Consider the following 20,962-nt stretch of genomic DNA (forward strand, 5'->3'; position numbering starts at 1 on the left):
GCATCGGGAGGGAGGGGGGGTGAGTGGAGCATCAGTGAGGGTGGGGAGGTGAGTGGAGCATCGGGGAGGGGGAGGTGAGTGGAGCATCGGGGAGGGAGGGGGAGGTGAGTGGAGCATGGGGGGGAGGTGAGTGGAGCTTCGGGGGGGGGTGAGTGGAGCATCGGGGAGGTGTGTGTGTGTTTGTGTGTGTGTTGGCCCATTACTCCGCCTCAGGCCAATGAGAGGTGTACAGGGGCGGGCGGCCCAAGGGAGCAATCTCATTGGCCTGGCCCAAGGTCCAATGAGATTTCCGCTAGGGACACAGGGAGGGACACAGGGAGACACATACAGACACGGAAACATAGGACACTTTCAGAAATATATAGTAGATATATACAAAACTCAACCCCGTTATAACGCTGTGCTTGGGGTATAAAAAAGAATCACATCGCGCTATAAGCGGATCGCGTTAGAAATAATGTACAATTGTATGTATTGTACAATAAAGTATTTAAGATACCAATAATCGTGTTGTAAAGTATTCATAAATACGAAAATTGGGAGCCACGCTTGCATCGTGTTATAAGCGGATTCGCGTTGTAACAGATTGCGTTATAACGGAGTTGAGCTGTATATATATATATATCTAGTGGTGGGTTCTGGGGTTAGAGCTTGCTAGGATTGTGTGTTCATCAGGGACACATACCTCTTACCACCGCCTAATACACCGATATCAGGGACACGCACCTCTCACCCCCACCCCTTAATACACAGTTATCAGGGACGTATCTAAATACCAGGAACAAGCCCTATAAATCATAGGACAGATTCTCATTTAAGTCGGATGGGAGGCATACAATGAGTAATACTGATCAAGTGCTCAACTTGCAATACTGTACATGTTCTCAAAAGCTCAGCGTTGGTTTAATAAAAGGCATCACAACAGACATCTGGGAGATAAACAAACAAGTCTGCTTGTCTCTGCTTATCTTGGGCCCGGTGGATCAGCCTTATTACAAGCACTGGCTCTGTTTTAATGACCCAATGGAAATTATAATAAAGCAGATATCAATAAACTAAATGTGGCATGAATTGCCTGGAAAAAAAATATCTTTTTTTTTTTTTTTTTCAAGAGCTCAGTTAATTGGATTATGAACGATAAAGGAAATTAATTTGTGGTTTTGGAATACGAGCTTTGTAATTATCTTCCTTCTGTGAAAGCCCCAAATCAGCCAGGAGTGGAGAAGCAGAGTAGGAATGTACCAGAGCGAGAAAAGCAAACCTTCCAGCCAGTGGCGGAACTGGACATTGGTGACGGTTACCAGGTGTCCAGTATTGAACTGGACTGAACCGGAATTTGGACACGGCCCACTAAGAAATGAGAGGTAATACTGGAAATGTATGTGTATACCGGTATTGACATAGTGACCTGACCGGCTTTGGGGGCCGCGGGATTTCCCCTGAAAGAGAGAGCGCAGGGCTGCTGGTGTGTGTGTGTATAGAGGGGGGCTGCAGTGTGTGTTTGAGTCTAGAGGAGGAATGTAATGTGCGTGTATAGATGGGAGCTGCAGTGTGCGTGTGTGTATGTGCGTGTTTAGAGGGGAGCTGCAGTCTGTGTTTGTGTATAGAGGGGGAATGCAGTGTGTGTATGTGTGTGTGAGTATATAGAGGTGGAATAGAGGCCATTCTGCTACAGAATGTCACAGCCTCTCCCTACATACAAACACACCGCACTGCTGCTGCATGTCACAGCCTCTCCCTACATGCAAACACACCGCTCTGCTGCATGTCACAGCCTCTCCCTACATACAAACACACCGCTCTGCTGCATGTCACAGCCTCTCCCTACATACAAACACACCGCTCTGCTGCTGCATGTCACAGCCTCTCCCTACATACAAACACACCGCACTGCTGCTGCTGCATGTCACAGCCTCTCCCTACATACAAACACACCGCACTGCTGCTGCATGTCACAGCCTCTCCCTACATACAAACACACCGCTCTGCTGCATGTCACAGCCTCCCCCTACATACAAACACACCGCAGTGCTGCTGCATGTCACAGCCTCTCCCTACATGCAAACACACCGCTCTGCTGCTGCATGTCACAGCCTCTCCCTACATGCAAACACACCGCTCTGCTGCTGCATGTCACAGCCTCTCCCTACATGCAAACACACCGCTCTGCTGCTGCATGTCACAGCCTCTCCCTACATACAAACACACCGCTCTGCTGCTGCATGTCACAGCCTCTCCCTACATGCAAACACACCGCTCTGCTGCATGTCACAGCCTCTCCCTATATGCAAACACACCGCTCTGCTGCTGCATGTCACAGCCTCTCCCTACATACAAACACACCGCTCTGCTGCTGCATGTCACAGCCTCTCCCTACATACAAACACACCGCTCTGCTGCTGCATGTCACAGCCTCTCCCTACATACAAACACACCGCTCTGCTGCTGCATGTCACAGCCTCCCCCTACATACAAACACACCGCTCTGCTGCTGCATGTCACAGCCTCCCCCTACATACAAACACACCGCTCTGCTGCTGCATGTCACAGCCTCTCTCTACATACAAACACACCGCACTGCTGCTGCATGTCAGAGCCTCTCCCTACATACAAACACATCGCTCTGCTGCTGCATGTCACAGCCTCTCTCTACATACAAACACACCGCACTGCTGCTGCATGTCAGAGCCTCTCCCTACATACAAACACACTGCTCTGCTGCTGCATGTCACAGCCTGTCCCTACATACAAACACACCGCTCTGCTGCTGCATGTCACAGCCTCTCCCTACATGCAAACACACCGCTCTGCTGCTGCATGTCACAGCCTCTCCCTACATACAAACACACCGCTCTGCTGCTGCATGTCACAGCCTCTCCCTACATACAAACACACCGCTCTGCTGCTGCTGCATGTCACAGCCTCTCCCTACATACAAACACACCGCTCTGCTGCTGCATGTCACAGCCTCTCCCTACATGCAAATACACCGCTCTGCTACATGTCACAGCCTCTCCCTACATACAAACACACCGCTCTGCTGATGCATGTCACAGCCTCTCCCTACATACAAACACACCGCTCTGCTGCTGCATGTCACAGCCTCTCCCTACATGCAAACACACCGCTCTGCTGCTGCATGTCACAGCCTCTCCCTACATACAAACACCGCTCTGCTGCTGCATGTCACAGCCTGTCCCTACATACAAACACACCGCTCTGCTGCTGCATGTCACAGCCTCTCCCTACATGCAAACACACCGCTCTGCTGCTGCATGTCACAGCCTCTCCCTACATACAAACACCGCTCTGCTGCTGCATGTCACAGCCTCTCCCTACATACAAACACACCGCTCTGCTGCTGCATGTCACAGCCTCTCCCTACATACAAACACACCGCTCTGCTGCTGCATGTCACAGCCTCTCCCTCCATGCAAACACACCGCTCTGCTGCTGCATGTCACAGCCTGTCCCTACATACAAACACACCGCTCTGCTGCTGCATGTCACAGCCTCTCCCTTCCTTCCAAACACACCGCTCTGCTGCTGCATGTCACAGCCTCTCCCTACATGCAAACACACCGCTCTGCTGCTGCATGTCACAGCCTTCCCCTACATGCAAACATACCGCTCTGCTGCATGTCACAGCCTCTCCCTACATACAAACACACCGCTCTGCTGCTGCATGTCACAGCCTCTCCCTACATACAAACACACCGCACTGCTGCTGCATGTCACAGCCTCTCCTTACATGCAAACACACCACTCTGCTGCTGCATGTCAGCCTCTCCCTACATGCAAACACACCGCTCTGCTGCTGCATGTCACAGCCTCTCCCTACATACAAACACCGCTCTGCTGCTGCATGTCACAGCCTCTCCCTACATACAAACACACCGCTCTGCTGCTGCATGTCACAGCCTCTCCCTACATACAAACACACCGCTCTGCTGCTGCATGTCACAGCCTCTCCCTACATACAAACACACTGCTCTGCTGCTGCATGTCACAGCCTCTCCCTACATGCAAACACACCGCTCTGCTGCTGCATGTCACAGCCTCTCCCTACATACAAACACACTGCTCTGCTGCTGCAGGTCACAGCCTCTCCCTACATGCAAACACACCGCTCTGCTGCTGCATGTCACAGCCTCTACCTACATACAAACACACCGCTCTGCTGCTTCATGTCACAGCCTCTCCCTACATACAAACACACCGCTCTGCTGCTGCATGTCACAGCCTTTCCCTACATGCAAACACACCGCTCTGCTGCTGCATGTCACAGCTTCTCCCTACATACAAACACACCGCTCTGCTGCTGCATGTCACAGCCTCTTCCTACATACAAACACACCGCTCTGCTGCTGCATGTCACAGCCTGTCCCTACATACAAACACACTGCTCTGCTGCTGCATGTCACAGCCTCTCCCTACATACAAACACACCGCTCTGCTGCTGCATGTCACAGCCTCTCCCTACATGCAAACATACCGCTCTGCTGCATGTCACAGCCTCTCCCTACATACAAACACACCGCTCTGCTGCTGCATGTCACAGCCTCTCCCTACATACAAACACACCGCTCTGCTGCTGCATGTCACAGCCTCTCCCTACATGCAAACACACCGCTCTGCTGCTGCATGTCACAGCCTCTCCCTACATGCAAACACACCGCTCTGCTGCTGCATGTCACAGCCTCTCCCTACATGCAAACACACCGCTCTGCTGCTGCATGTCACAGCCTCTCCCTACATACAAACACACCGCTCTGCTGCTGCATGTCACAGACTCTCCCTACATACAAACACACCGCTCTGCTGCTGCATGTCACAGCCTCTCCCTACATACAAACACACCGCTCTGCTGCTGCATGTCACAGCCTCTCCCTACATACAAACACACCGCTCTGCCGCTGCATGTCACAGCCTCTCCCTACATGCAAACACACCGCTCTGCCGCTGCATGTCACAGCCTCTCCCTACATACAAACACACCGCTCTGCCGCTGCATGTCACAGCCTCTCCCTACATACAAACACACCGCTCTGCTGCTGCATGTCACAGCCTCTCCCTACATACAAACACACCGCTCTGCTGCTGCATGTCACAGCCTCTCCCTACATACAAACACACCGCTCTGCTGCTGCATGTCACAGCCTCTCCCTACATACAAACACACCGCTCTGCTGCTGCATGTCACAGCCTGTCCCTACATACAAACACACCGCTCTGCTGCTGCATGTCACAGCCTCTCCCTACATACAAACACACCGCTCTGCTGCTGCATGTCACAGCCTGTCCCTACATACAAACACACCGCTCTGCTGCTGCATGTCACAGCCTCTCCCTACATACAAACACACCGCTCTGCCGCTGCATGTCACAGCCTCTCCCTACATGCAAACACACCGCTCTGCTGCTGCATGTCACAGCCTCTCCCTACATACAAACACACCGCTCTGCTGCTGCATGTCACAGCCTCTCCCTACATACAAACACACCGCTCTGCTGCTGCATGTCACAGCCTCTCCCTACATACAAACACACCGCTCTGCTGCTGCCTGTCACAGCCTGTCCCTACATACAAACACACCGCTCTGCTGCTGCATGTCACAGCCTCTCCCTACATACAAACACACCGCTCTGCTGCTGCATGTCACAGCCTCTCCCTACATACAAACACACCGCTCTGCTGCTGCATGTCACAGCCTCTCCCTACATACAAACACACCGCTCTGCTGCTGCATGTCACAGCCTGTCCCTACATACAAACACACCGCTCTGCTGCTGCATGTCACAGCCTCTCCCTACATACAAACACACCGCTCTGCTGCTGCATGTCACAGACTCTCCCTACATACAAACACACCGCTCTGCTGCTGCATGTCACAGCCTCTCCCTACATACAAACACACCGCTCTGCCGCTGCATGTCACAGCCTCTCCCTACATACAAACACACCGCTCTGCTGCTGCATGTCACAGCCTGTCCCTACATACAAACACACCGCTCTGCTGCTGCATGTCACAGCCTCTCCCTACATACAAACACACCGCTCTGCTGCTGCATGTCACAGCCTCTCCCTACATACAAACACACCGCTCTGCTGCTGCATGTCACAGCCTCTCCCTACATGCAAACACACCGCTCTGCTGCTGCATGTCACAGCCTGTCCCTACATGCAAACACACCGCTCTGCTGCTGCATGTCACAGCCTCTCCCTACATACAAACACACCGCTCTGCTGCTGCATGTCACAGACTCTCCCTACATACAAACACACCGCTCTGCTGCTGCATGTCACAGCCTGTCCCTACATACAAACACACCGCTCTGCTGCTGCATGTCACAGACTCTCCCTACATACAAACACACCGCTCTGCTGCTGCATGTCACAGCCTGTCCCTACATACAAACACACCGCTCTGCTGCTGCGTGTCACAGCCTGTCCCTACATACAAACACACCGCTCTGCTGCTGCATGTCACAGACTCTCCCTACATACAAACACACCGCTCTATGTCACAGCCTCTCCCTACATACAAACACACCGCTCTATGTCACAGCCTCTCCCTACATACAAACACACCGCTCTGCTGCTGCATGTCACAGACTCTCCCTACATACAAACACACCGCTCTATGTCACAGCCTCTCCCTACATACAAACACACCGCTCTATGTCACAGCCTCTCCCTACATACAAACACACCGCTCTGCTGCTGCATGTCACAGCCTTTAGATGCTCATACACCAACATTTTTTATAAATAGAGCGCAGTTTTGAAAAGGACACAAAAGAGAGCAATAGAAATCAACAGCGTAATAGAAACAAATCTACCAAATCAGCAGCAATAAAACCGCATTTCATTTATTTAAGGCTTTTAACAGATGACACTGAATCCGCCTCCTGAGCTGGGAACACGCTCCGATCACATTACTGCTGACCAGCTGTTTCCTGGCACAGAGAAATGTACTCTACTGAATGAGATCATTAACATATTCAATGCTGGGGCGGGGGGCGCAGAATACTGCCTGCACCCTCTTTCAGCAGTGACAGGGTTAATCAGAACCCCGGGGGGGGGGGGGGGGTCCCCATTATGTATATGCAGAAGTGCATTCTCCATGCCTCATTAACTCATTCACTGCCAGGACTGAAGGGATTACAAAACCACCGCAAATATCAGCAGCATTTTCAATCAATGCTGGAGTTTCATTGTTCGCTGCTTCTCTGTAAATATCACCAGCATCATAAAGGTAATAAAAAGAAAACACATGCACATGTCTCACTTGGTAACATAATGTGCATCCGAGTGGCCACAATGTCTCAAGGCAAAAGTGGAGCAAATATGGGTCACAAAAGCGTGAAGAATCCTATTACTTTGAATGGGATATTTTCCTTTGAAACACACAGTGCAGTTAGTTTGCCCGAGGGTTGCTCCACCTTTGCCTTGATACTTAAGGTGTGTGATTGTTGCTGGAGACAGTAGGAGAGTGTTTCAGTAAGTGTGTCTGTCAGGGCCGCCAACAGAAAGCGTGGTAGATATATATACACATCATATAAAAAATACCCCAACCCATATAAAAAATACCCCCAACCCTCCCCAATACGTATAAAAAAACAACCCTCCTCAATACATAAAAAAAATACACCAACCCATATAAAAAAAAATACCCCCAACCCTCCCCAATACATATAGAAAATACCCCCAAGACCCCCAATACATATAAAAATCCCCCCAAGCCCCCCAATACATATAAAAAATACCCCAACCCATATTAAAAATACCCCCAAGCCCCCCAATACATATAAAAAGTCCCCCAACCCATATATAAAATAACCCCAAGCCCCCCAATACATATAAAAAATCCCCCAACCCATATATAAAATACCCCCAAGCCCCACAATACATATAAAAAATCCCCCAACCCATATAAAAAATACCTCCAAGCCCCCCAATACATATAAAAAATACCCCAACCCATATAAAAAATACCCTCAAGCCCCCTATACATATAAAAAATCCCCCAACCCATATAAAAAATACCCTCAAGCCCCCAATACATATAAAAAATACCCCAACCCATATAAAAAATACCCCAAGCCCCCAAATACATCTAAAAATCCCCCATGCCCCCCAATACATACAAAAAATCCCCCAACCCATATAAAAAATACCCCCAAGCCCCCCAATACATATAAAAATACCCTCAACCCTCCACCAATACATATAAAAAATACCCCAACCCATATAAAAAATACACCCAAGCCCCCCAACCCATATAAAAAATACACCCAAGCCCCCCAACCCATATAAAAAATACCCCAACCCATATAAATAACACCCCCAAGCCCCCCAATACATATAGAAAATACCCCAACCCATATAAAAAATCCCCCCAAGCCCCCAATACATATAGAAAATACCCCAACCCATATAAAAAATCCCCCCAAGCCCCCCAATACATATAAAAATCCCCCATGCCCCCCAATACATATAAAAAATACCCCAACCCATATAAAAAATACCCCCAAGCCCCCCAATACATATAAAAAATCCCCCAAGCCCCCCAATACATATAAAAAATCCTCCAAGCCCCCCAATACATATAAAAATCCCCCCATGCCCCCCAATACATATAAAAATTCCCCCAAGCCCCTAATACATATAAAAATCCCCCAAGCCCCCGAATATATACAATAATCCCCCCAAGCCCCCAATTCATATAAAAATACCCCCAAGACCCCCAATACATATACAAATTCCCCCAAGCCCCCAATACATATAAAAAGACCCCCAAATACATATAAAAAGACCCCCACCCCCAATACATATAAAAAAGACCCCATACATATTAAAAAGACCCCCACACCTCCCAATACATATTAAAAAGACCCCCACCTCCCCAATACATATTTTAAAAAAGCCCACCCCCCAATGCATATTAAAAAAGTCTCCCCCCCAATACATATTAAAAAGACCCCCACAATACATATAAATAAAAGACTTACCTTGTGGATGATCAGTCCGGGTCCAGTGGATGTTGAGTCCTTGCGGCCTGCACTGCAAGTTGAGCTCGACCTCTGGCCAGGCCTGGCTGCCGGTGATCTGGCGGCCGGACCCCGACTCTCCCCTCAGCAGCAGCCTGCATGCCTCTATCCCTCTGTCCCACGCCGAGCTTCCGACAGGCCTCCCTCTCATGCCATCGCGCGCCGGAAGCAGAGAGCGCTGTCGTCAGAGGGCTTCCAGCGCGCTGACATCAGAGAGGCCCGTCGGCGTGGGACAGAGGGATAGAGTCATGCAGGCTGCTGCTGAGGGAGAGCCAGGGCCCGGCCACGAGAGGATCGGTAGACGGGCCTGGCCAGAGGTCAGGCCCAACTTACAGTGCCGGACACCGGGCCCCCCCGACTCACTGGGCCCGGGACGCCAACCCCGGCAGACCCACCCTGTTGGCTGCCCTGGTGTCTGCAAGGATCAGGTTAAATGCATCTGAGATGTATAGCATCATCCAGCGGCGGCTGGCGACCCAAATGCTTTGTTACATTATCGCTTTCCAGTGTAGCGTATCACTATGGCAATGACTCAGAACCTGTTAGCTGCATTCATACTGTGAATCTCTCCTCTTTAGGCCCCTTTTATAGTGGCGGGCGCGTGCTACGCCATGTGCGCGCGGATTTTTAGTTGGCTGACGTTAGTCAGCCTTTCTATAGAAGTGCCGCGCGGGCGCACGGCGGGGGAGGGGAGCCGACAGACAGCGGCAAAGATGAAGAAATTCATCTTTTCGCGCCGCTGCCTGCGCTCAAATTTATTTATTTATTTGTAAAATATTTTACTAGGAAGTAATACATTGAGAGTTACCTCTCGTTTTCAAGTATGTCCTGGGCAAATGTATGTATTGGTGTGTATGTGTGTTTGTATGGATGTGCGTGCGTGCGTGCGTGCGTGCGTGCGTGTGTGTGTGTGGGGGGGGGGGAGGGGGAAGGGGGGGTAAATAACTGCAGAAGTAAAAAAAAACATTATTAAACTTTTTTTTTAATTTAAAAAAATCTTATTTACACTCACACAACATATACACGCGTATACACACACATACACACACATACATATATACATTACCTGCAGCTCCCGGCACTATATACAGGAAAAGCATGCGCCACATGCACGCGCGTTCGCATAGGAACGCGTGGCCACACGGCCGCATCCTGTATATAACAGCCCTTACAATGTTTCTGATCCCAATTATAAGAACATTTAAGGGAACTGGGGAGGGGGGGGGAGCTTTGTGTAGAGAGGTGGTCCACACCCCTCTTTTTCCATCCTTCTTCTGAATCTCTCCTCTTTTACATCAGGTGACAGACACAAGTCCAGCAAAGTGCACTATTATAACTTATATGAGAACCTAGGGCAACGGTTTCCAACCTTTCTTGGTCAAGGAACCCTATACAATTCTGAGGAACCCCAACGCGCTCTAACAGTGAGTTTCAGATCAGATGCAGTGTAAATTCGTCTGTATTTGGTGCAATTTTAAATTACCTTAAAATTACAGGGAACCTTTTAGGGATGCCAAGGGAACTCTAAGGTTCCTAGGAACCCTGGTTAAAAAACACTGACCTAGGGAGAGAAGATACTGTATAGACACACAGAGTGTGCATGTCCTCCTGTGCTAGTAACATGATCTGTTGGAACCTCCGAACTTCTGGAGAGACTTGCTGCATTACAACGTTATTCTGACACATCCAGCAGTGAAGAAGTGAAACACCAAGCCCTGCAATGCCAGTAACACGCTCAGCGTTCCCTCTGATAACCCACCCTCACTGCCCTCTCTAAGCTCACATACGTAAGCTCCGTTAGGATATTTAACGTAACATGCAGCAAAATGAATGTCATGTTAACAATAAGGCTTAGCCACTAACGAGAGTAACATAATCCCAGTTTGACTCATTTAAATAGGGTAGTGGTCATTTCTATGGCCGTTAGTGACACGGAGCTGCAAAAGAGGAGTTCCACCTAACATCACTAAAGCTCATTTAGGTTAAGACAGGGGCGTAACGTGACGTTAGTTAGGTAATACTTGATGGTGCTCACATCCAGACCTTGAAATATGGGGTTTTCAGGGTCTGGATGGGTGGAACACCACAGTTTGGTGTGGTTGAACAAACATAGCGTTATTTCCTTATTTTCCTCTTGTCTCTTTCCCAACTTTAATTAAACATCTATTACAGTGTCTGGGTGGGAGTAAGACACACGTAGCATCATGTTATTGGCAGATAATGCAACAGTATACTACAATAGAATTATATTAAACCTACGCTAATGAGATATTCCAACTGTAGTTTTTGCATATAATAATGACGTCACGTTTTGAGTCCTGATTAAAGCTGCAGACCAAGCAATATCCTACATGTGTGTTTTTAAAAAAAATTCAGTTCTGTACTATGAGAAAATACTTGTTGCCTTTTTTAAACAACTCTGAATTACATTTTTAATGCATTATAATGTAACAAGCATTTTTTGTTTCTATAGCAACAATTTACAAAGTCACATCCCCTTCCTCTTATGAAACAGGCTCTGGCACACCCCTTTTTGAGCCCTGCCCTCTCTCTAGCAGTGCATCAATTGTATAGAGTGACTGCCTGGTCACATGATCTTCCCCACAGACTTTAGCATCTTTCATCCTCTTCTGCTGCACTGACAGCCATTTAGTGAACCCCCGCCCCTAATCTTGGCCGATCAATCCCAGGAGAACGGATCGATCGGCAATTTAGCGAATTACTTATCATTGTGTGGATTGTATTGAGGCACATATTAAAGGGGGGGGGGGGGGGGAGAAAATGGCAGCTTCGACTGCTGCTTTAAACAAAGCTTTTGTGGATCTGAGTGTAAAAGAGATGTGAGAATATCACAGATCAGTACACAAATGTTCCTAAAATGTTTTAAGAAATGTGTGAAACTGTATTAATGCACTGTACAGACGTCATAGTCTCATAAAATGGACAGAAATTGAAATATGCATTGTACACAATTCTAAATAAATTACAATATAGTCATTAGACAGTGTCATAAATCAATTCTAAAATCCTCTCTCTCTCTCATCCCCTCTCACCAAGGATCCAGATCTGTACAAAGCTCACAGGGTTTGTTTTTCATGCTAATTTGTTGCATCTGATAAAGATTAGCCTGTAGTGTTTCCTGTAGCTGTGAGGAAAAAAAAAAAATCAATGTAATAAAACCCGAGAACATTTGGGATTTCAAAATGACAAATGTTTGGCTTTTTTACATACTATACATAAGGACAGGTAGGGTGTGTATCAGCTGTGGATTGCTAGAATCCCCTCAAACTACTGCAGAGTTCTCTTTTTGGGCTGGGTGGGAGTTTAGGGGGTTTGGAGGTCTCAGTTTGGATTAATTCAATGATGGAAGAAACAATAAGGGATGTTTAATGCAAATATAACTATAGAAGTGTTGGGGACACGAGCCTCAGAGGTCTGGATGCCTTGGGCCCCTTAAAGTCTAAAGATGTTTACACCCTGTCTGCCATGAAAACTGTGTCCTGGATCAAATATGTATTTTAGCAGAAAAGCTGTGTAACCCCCCCCCCTCTAAATGGTTACTTGTATGGTTAGAGTGTACTGGGCCCCACTCTGTGTTGTCATGGGAACATGACATCCCGGAGCGTATATAAGGGGAGGGCAAACTTGGATTAGGTTAGGTTCCAGGAGGACAAGAGTAGAGGAGCCTTAGGGAGAGTGGATAAGTAATGTTTATAAAGCACGGACCAGGTCCCCCTGTTTATTATGGTATAGATAGGGATAATACCCTTTAAGTCAGGATCCCATAAGAAGATTAAAGGAGACCAATATAAGCTGTGAAGTATGCAAGTGGCATGCCACAGAGGGCCTCAGTATCGAGGACTCCCAAGTGTCAGTGTCAGCTCTAACCGCAAATCTGCATGAATAATCTTCTCCGGATACAGGGAAATGGCAATTCCGACACCGACAAAAGGTATTAGGGTTATTTGTATGGGACCCGCTAGGCCCCCCCCCCCCCCCCGTGGGACTACTGGTATAATACAGAGGGATATCCCAAGCAGAAGAACAAGAGGAGCCTGGGTCTCAGAACAGTTAACCAACTAAGAGATATATCTCCCTCTGAGTGTTGAGTGGGCATCATGGAAGTGCATAAAGCATCGATAACCATAAAGAAATAAAGAGACAGTACAACGTTGTATAAAGTGTGGTCTGCGGTCCCCATGCCTGGGAACCTGAATAAAAGACTGTTGTATGACAAAAGTTCCTGGCACCAATTATTCTACAACCTTACTACCTCATCGCCCAGCCGCCTGAATCCAGCACCCTGAGCCAAGGTAACCCATGCGGCATAGCCATACATAACACACGGATGTAATCTTCTTAGATAGGGGTTATAGGTGTAATGAACAAATTTCTGCTGAATCAATGTTTGTTTTCAAAGATCTATAGGCAGGAATTACATGTTGAGGAGATACTCATAAATCTATTCCTCAGCTACATAGATGTAGAAATTGGCAAAGAAAGGGTTCCAAAGAAGTCTTTGCAGATTAGCAATAATTATTTTAAAGTAGAACAATGCAGCATAAGCTGCGTGGATATTGCTTCACTGATTGATTATCTTATTTCTTGGAAGATGCTTCTCAGATTCCCATTGGAGAAGACCCCAACTCCCTAAACCCGACAAGACACCATGGTACAGTTAGGCTCTAGAAAGGAATTCAACCCTTACTTGAGGAAATATAAGACTGATCTCCTTAAACACTCATTAACTTATAAATAAATAATCAGAGTATGTGGTAATTCCTCCGACCTGCCACTTCTCTTCCTGTTTAACCCCAAAACACATTTTAATGGATGTTTTTCATTCCCGGGCTGTGCATTTTCTGTTAATTTACTGCTTAAAGTTTTGTGGTCATTGGTGGGGGTTGGCCTGAGGTGTGATGTATGTGTATTACTTTTTCTTAACCCTCTAATTCCCTGCCAGGACTGAAGGCTAAATTAACTATGCTTTGGAGAGATCTGTCCTGCACGCCTATTTCCTTTACCAAGTAGTATTTAAAATAAAACACTTTGGGGGCTAGGGTTGCCATGACTGAAATACTGAAACACAGTGGATTCAAAACACCTCCTCTGTGCAGCAGTATTGCAATTGGTTTTCTCTATTTGTAGAAGCGAGGAGAAGTTGATAATTAGCTCTCTTAATAGGAAAGATAGAGAACCGAAGGCTCTGTCCAGCCGTGAAACCTCCTGAATGATGAAAATCCAAGGTGCTAATAGTATACCAATGTGTGTGTAGAACACATGAAGTTCAGTGGAAAGATCTGAGTTTGGACTATGTACAATACAATAGGGATAAGATGTGAAATATTTTGGATACTATTTACTTTTTATCCCATCGTATTCAGCAAATGTGGCTCAAGGTTGCATGCGTTTACATTTGGAGAATGGAAAAATCGTTGACATGTTTAAATAAACCAATAAATAAAGCACGATTTTAGATTACTACAAGACTGGTATTAGATAATGGGGTCAGGCAGCACTCTAAGTTAAGGACAATTAAAAAAAAGAATATACTAAAGGGTGCACGGACATAAGGGGTGTCCCTAAAATGCCCCTATTATTAATACTCGTATCCTTTAATGTTTATCTCCAGTACTCCAAAAATGAAATAGTATTGTTGCCCAAATATCATTTAGATGTAATAAATATGGAAAAATCAGCAGAAAGATTCCATTCTAAATATAAACAAGGTACACTTTCACTTTGTGTGCACAGATCCCATATAGTGAGTTATTTAGGCTATCACATAAATATTTATCAGACCAGCGCATCAAAAATAGTAGGAGTCCAAAACATAAGAGTCCATGGATATTGAAGGTAACCAGAAAGGTACTTAGTAGGGGGGCAACATTTCCAGTCTGCCTAGGCCCTTCTTCAAGTCCATTCCAACAAAACCAAAAATCTGGTACTTCCTTCTATCCTCTGGTTCTGTTCTGGTGTCATCAAAGCAATCTGTCTCCCTGTGCTGAAGGCAAAGTCATTCCTGAAAGGGATTCCTCCATGTGTACCCTTTCAAGACTGGTGTGTTGTTCTCCAAATATAAGCCTGATCTGAGTTTGCAGCTAATGTACCTTCATGTCAATAGGCACCCAACAGTGAACATGAAATAATGTGTGTGTTCTCTTCTGCATTATATCCTGGTTACATGGGACCATCCTGAAAATTGTTCATAAAAGTTGTTGGTGCATGGTCAGAAAATGCTATTCTATTTTTGGGGCGCATTTATAATGAGAGATGCTGACTTTGAGTAACACAAGTGTCACAGCTTTCCAGGATACAATACTGTACATTAACCACAATCCATGTGGAGCACATAAACACATAAGTGACAGAGCACACATCTGACCACACAGTGGTAATTTCTAGGGACATTTGGTAATTACAAAAGAAAGAAACGTTATGATGTGACACATTTGGTCTTGCACAAATACCAGTCTAATTTTTTTTGACAGAAATTGAGATAGAAGCAAAACCTCCCATATTGTACAGAATTGTGAATAAATTACAATATATAACTGAGTCATTAGACAGTGTCTGGGTTACCCCATAAATCAATTAATGGATGAGGGATTCTGAAGCTTCTTTACATCTGTTCCTCCACCACAAATAACACCTTTATTTTTATTATAAAGATCCCATATCTACTTGCTACACACAACCCAAATGAAAAAGGGACTGAAACCATTGTTGGTGTCTTAGAAGTCTTGAATAGAGCGTTTTCTTTGTGTCTCTGTGTTGTGGAATGGGCCAGTTGAGCACAGGCAGAATCTGCATTACAGTCTGTTGTCTATAGTATAGTATGTACTTCACAAACAGATCAGAATATCTGAAAATATAATGCCATGCTTTGTGAGCAAGACATTGTGGAGGATACAAGATATTGCCAGAAATGAGAGGGGCATACACAGAGCTTTGGGAATAGCTTTGTTACCAAGATGTAAACGTATTACTATAGAAACTGCATCAACAGAAGAGCACCCAGTCTAGTACTTATGTACCTGCTGTCTCTACATTCTGCCTACTTACCTCTTACATTGTAAGCTCGTCGGGCAGGTACTCCTTTTTCTACTGTTACGTTTATGTCTGAAGTGCTTAATCCCATTGTGTGTTATATTATTATGTCATTTGTATCATATGAATTTCTATGTACATAGATGGCGCTATGTAAATAAAAATATACATACGTGAAGAAGTCACATACCTGGCATGAGGTGGGAAGCAATGGGAGCTACTGACCCAGGTCTAAGGTATTTTATTTGGCCTGTTAAATATGCACACCACTATATTCCTGCTATTAACCCCTTGGTGCTCCAGTAACCAGCATTATGCTGATGGTGAGCCTCCACTGCAGAAAGGAGGCATAGTTGGGGTGGAGTTGTCAAGAGGCACCTAACCTTTTGGCTGCCATAGAGGCACAGTCATGCCTTGTTGACCCCTGGGACACTAGTGGTTGCCAGTATTAGCCTTTCATAGAATACCCAGAGACAGGGACACAAAAACAGAGGGGAACCAGTCGCCATAAAGGTGCAGTTACACTAAATGCTCATCACTGCTCAGTGATATTAACCCTTTCCCGACTGTGCAATAAAACCAGACACAAAGGAGGCCATTACTATCCAGCTCAGTGTGTGCAGGTGGATGTCTGACTGGTGGGGTGGGGGGCGGGGGAGGTTTAGATGTTAGTGATCCAACGCCATTACCATGGAGAGGGGCATACTGAGGGGTAAACACAACAAACAGAAGCACCTCCTGCACCCCAACTCCTGGCTCTGTGCAGAGGGTGGCAGAGGGACCCTGTCTTCTGTAAAAAGGTTATTGACCTCCACGTGCCCAAACCGGGTGCCCCTATAGACTTCCCCCCCTCCCCCCTTACTGGCATTGTCCTGGTGTAGTGATGTGCCCCCTCTGCATATACTCACACATAGGCATGGTATATGAACGCCCATCCCCGCGGTCTCTCCAGCACGTTGTACAGGAAATTCTGCAGCTTGCGGTAGAAAGCGTTGCGTTTGGGGGGTTTCCCGGTCCCCGAGACCCCCGAGCGGGGTTTGCTGAGGATGCTGCCACGTTTGGTGCTGTCTGACCCGTCTATGAGCAGAGCCCCGTCCCGACTGGAGTCCGGAGCCGCCGGGTCCAGCCCCACGAAGCCCACCTTCTTCTCCCCGCCGGTGGGGCCGGGGTACACCCCCCCATTGCGGGATTTCTGCACCATGCTGCTGGGGGTGATGGGGGCACTTAGCGGGTATCTCACCGAAGCTCCATACCGAGGGTTGGGCAAATGGGGTAGGTGGGGGTTCCCTCTCCGGGTGGGGGGCTCATGGTGGTGGGATGTGGGGGCTGCTCGCTCTGCAGCTGCTCAATGGAAAATGAGGAATGAAATCAGTGGATCTGTGCAATGTGTTCTCTGGATGCTCAGACTCCTCCTAGACATAAGAAGACCACCCTCTCCCAGATACTCCTCCCTTTAACCCGTTGCAGCCCCTCCCCCCCTTTGCAAGCTCTTGGAGAGGGGAACTCGACATTTCAGACTCATGTCACTTTGATTCCTCAGGTGACAATTTAAGTTCACCCGGATTGTCCCTTTAAAAATGAAGTTCCACTCCCTCCCCCCCCCCCCCAAGTGAATTTGTACACATTTATTTTCTTTATTTCTGATCGCATTATAACCCACTGGGTGCTCTGCAATGTGCTGCTGACCATGCCTCTGGCACTTCAGGGGATAAGGTTGAAATGATCCAGTGGTTTGGTGTGATGGAGAAATAGGGGTGTATGTATGTATGTATATCTTTATTTATATAGAGCCCACACTGTACTCAGCACTTTACATTAAAGACAATACAGTACAGGGAATTATAGTGCAATAAGCGCAAAATAGTCATACAATAGGAAAGGAAATCCCTGCCCCAGAGAGCTTACAATCTAAGTCATATGTTGGGAGAGTTACATAGACAGCAGGTGAGGGAATAAGTGCAGTAGATGGCAGGGCTTGGCCACAATGCTTATGCGGAGTGACTGTGGGTGTAGAAACATATTTTTGTTGTGGGGTATTTTCTAAGGATAAACGGGCTTTATAGCCCAGCCCAGATCCCTGCAACTTTGAATAAATCCCTAAAATGACATATGATAAAACATGACGTCGTTAATTCTATAATATCCCGTGTAATCCTGAAAACACACAAAGAAAGACAATCATTATCCACAGTATGGCCGACGTTTAATTTCTCCAGAAAGTGAATTCCCACTTGGATAGGAAGCATACTGTACCTGCTGCCCTAATCCCCTAATCCTCTCTCTGCACTGTGCACTCCTCGGGTCGCTGTCCATTCAGCACCATACAATAACCAAGGAGAGAAGTTCTTCCTAGGTCTGTTGTGGTCATTTGTCATTTGTTGTAATTGCTTCTAACTGTAGGGACCTGATTAGTAACTTTCAGCCTCTGGGGACAGTCAGTGGCCTCTGATGGGTCATTTGGAGGATGTCACAGTCCTGGAATTAATTAGTGAACAGTCTTTTATCTTGTGTTATCATGTAGTCACATAACTTCATGTCTTTCTCTTACATATTGGGACCAGCAGGGATGGACTCGGGGCACTAGGGACCTGTATGGCCTATTTTATGGTGAGATGAGATGAAGTGATCAACACAAACTGCATGACGGGAATGTGTGCCAAAGAGCTTACAATCCCATTTGTTTTACAGCTGTGCAGTTCTGAAAAGATATGCAGACAGAAACTGTTAGGGCCTTGGGCATCAGATATAAGAATTTAGGTGTTCAGAGGAAGGTGGAGCCTTGGGTCCTAAGGAGGAAGTTTTCTAAGGTTTCTACTCCTGACACCCAACTATCGTTTACTCTCTGTAGATAACGAGGCCGAAGTTAGCTTCTTTTTTGCCCAGCCTCTTATTCATGAAAACATTATTTTCCAAGGGTTACATGATGTTGGGAAACCTATCTCATTGTGTTGTCCTACAGCTTGGGGTAGCTTACATAAAACCCATTTATATTTAGCCTGGCCCAAAAGAAATTTGGTCATCAAAAAAAGGGGATAAGCTGGCCCATGGCTGCCAATATTTGTACATGTTGCTGCAGTATTTCCAGGGATAATACTCCTATTTCACATATGGAGATCCCCTATGTAAAACCTAGTTGCACTTTGGAAGGTAAAAAAGATCAGCCGCTCCTGGCAAAGATCCACACTCACCAGCGAAAAAGATAAAAAAAATGTTTATTGATTTACATAAAAAAGATACGGTCCACAAACAAAAAGGAACCTCCTCCCATGCATTTCAACCAACAACTGGTCTTTCTCAAGGAGTGTTATTTGCACTTTGCCTGGCCCAAAAATGGTATAGGCATCGAAACAGGTGCCAAACCAGGAATGGGTACCAATATTGACCAATTTCAACAAGTACAGATGTAACAAGCTCAGTGTCCTCGGTACCACTGTCACGCGTGGTCAAAGGATTAATGCTGCAGGATCCCATTCAGAAGCATGGACCCTCTGTGGCTCCATCCCAGGGCGCCGCTGAATTGTATTTGTTCTGCCATTTTGCTACATCTGTAGATGCAGTATTTCAAGGGTTACATTTCTTTGGCCCACCTATTTCACAGTGGTTATCCAAAGAGGTGAGGGAGGATCCCTTACATAGAACCCACTTATATTTAGCCTGACCCAAAAAGGGTTTGGACACAGGAATAGGTGTCAAACTGGACATGGGCACCAATATTGACCAATTGTAATAAGTACTGTAGATGCAGAAGTTGAAGGGATAATGACTTTTGGAAACCCATTTGACATTGTTTTGCCACAGAGGGGGGTCCCTTACATAAAACCCATTTGTATTTCGCCTGGCCCGTGGTTTAACCTACCAGTACAAGTGTCACTGTACACCTTCATTACACCAATTTGCCACATTCCCGCCACTTTGAGGCAGAGAGATACGGATTTGAGAGAAGGCCAGGGAGTGACGTGGAGAAGATAGGCTGGAACCACAGTACCTGGAAGATCATTGGGAAACCTTCACCCAGCAGTGAGGGAGACACGGGCTGAAAATGATGATGATGACAACAATGATGATGTTATATAATAAGAAACTATGTTTGATATTAAGACAAGAGCAAGATCCTGATTGCATCCTAACAGTGTGAAAATAAGAAAATAGGAAATCAAATTCCCAGAACAATGGATGTTGCACATCTGTTTGCGATATCTGAGTTTCAGCACTTTACCTACAAACATTATTATTTTGTGATATATAGTGGTATGGCATACAAATCTAATACAGATAAAATATGGACTCTCCTTAAAATAAGCAAGAAGAGTATGAAGTATGTAGGAAGAATAATCTTTTCAAAGGCTTTTCAACATATAGGTGAACAGAAACGGAATAATTCTACATAGCTACCTGGGTTGATATACACTGAAAAATAATATTATTTTTGTTCTACACCGGCAAGGAGATCAACATTTGTGGATCTAGAATGTAAGATATGTGGATTGCATACATACTGTAATTGCTGTAGCTGCAGGATTTGAAGTACAATACTACCTCTGCCCAAAACCTTTTTGGAGCAGTCTAAATACAAGCAGGGTTTATGTAAGGGACCCCCGTATGTGGATAACCACGGTGAAATAAGTGGGCCAATGTCATTTACCACTTGAAATGCTGCATCTACTTGTCCAAATTGGAAAATATTGGCACTCATGCCCAATTTGGCACCTATATCAATACTCAAATTCCTTTTGGGCCAGGCTAAATACAAATGGGAGTCCAGAACATATATAGAAACGTGGGTGCTCTAAACATCCCGGAGCCAGAATGAAATAAAGCCATATATTGAAGAGACATAAAGTTCTGAATGGCGTGGGTAA

At 46.2% G+C, this 20,962-nt stretch overlaps 1 protein-coding gene across 9 annotated transcripts in view; it reads right to left on the bottom strand.

Annotated features, from left to right (window-relative positions):
• KCNQ2 (potassium voltage-gated channel subfamily Q member 2) overlaps nt 1–17,502 on the bottom strand; it is a 60,182-nt gene extending 42,680 nt beyond the window's left edge. For 5 of the 9 annotated variants that reach the window (XM_075571504.1, XM_075571499.1, XM_075571500.1 and 2 more), the window contains exon 1: nt 17,012–17,493. In XM_075571504.1, the coding sequence (XP_075427619.1) occupies nt 17,012–17,304 (293 nt within the window). In that variant the 5' untranslated portion in view covers nt 17,305–17,493. Of the gene's footprint in view, nt 1–17,011 lie in introns of all 9 variants that reach the window. The other 4 variants (XR_012788172.1, XM_075571502.1, XM_075571506.1 and 1 more) reach the window with 4 other exon arrangements.
• Nucleotides 17,503–20,962: the final 3,460 nt, after the last annotated feature.

The sequence above is a fragment of the Ascaphus truei genome, chromosome 15 (assembly GCF_040206685.1).
Source record: "Ascaphus truei isolate aAscTru1 chromosome 15, aAscTru1.hap1, whole genome shotgun sequence".
In the NCBI taxonomy this organism is placed as follows: Eukaryota; Metazoa; Chordata; class Amphibia; order Anura; family Ascaphidae; genus Ascaphus; species Ascaphus truei.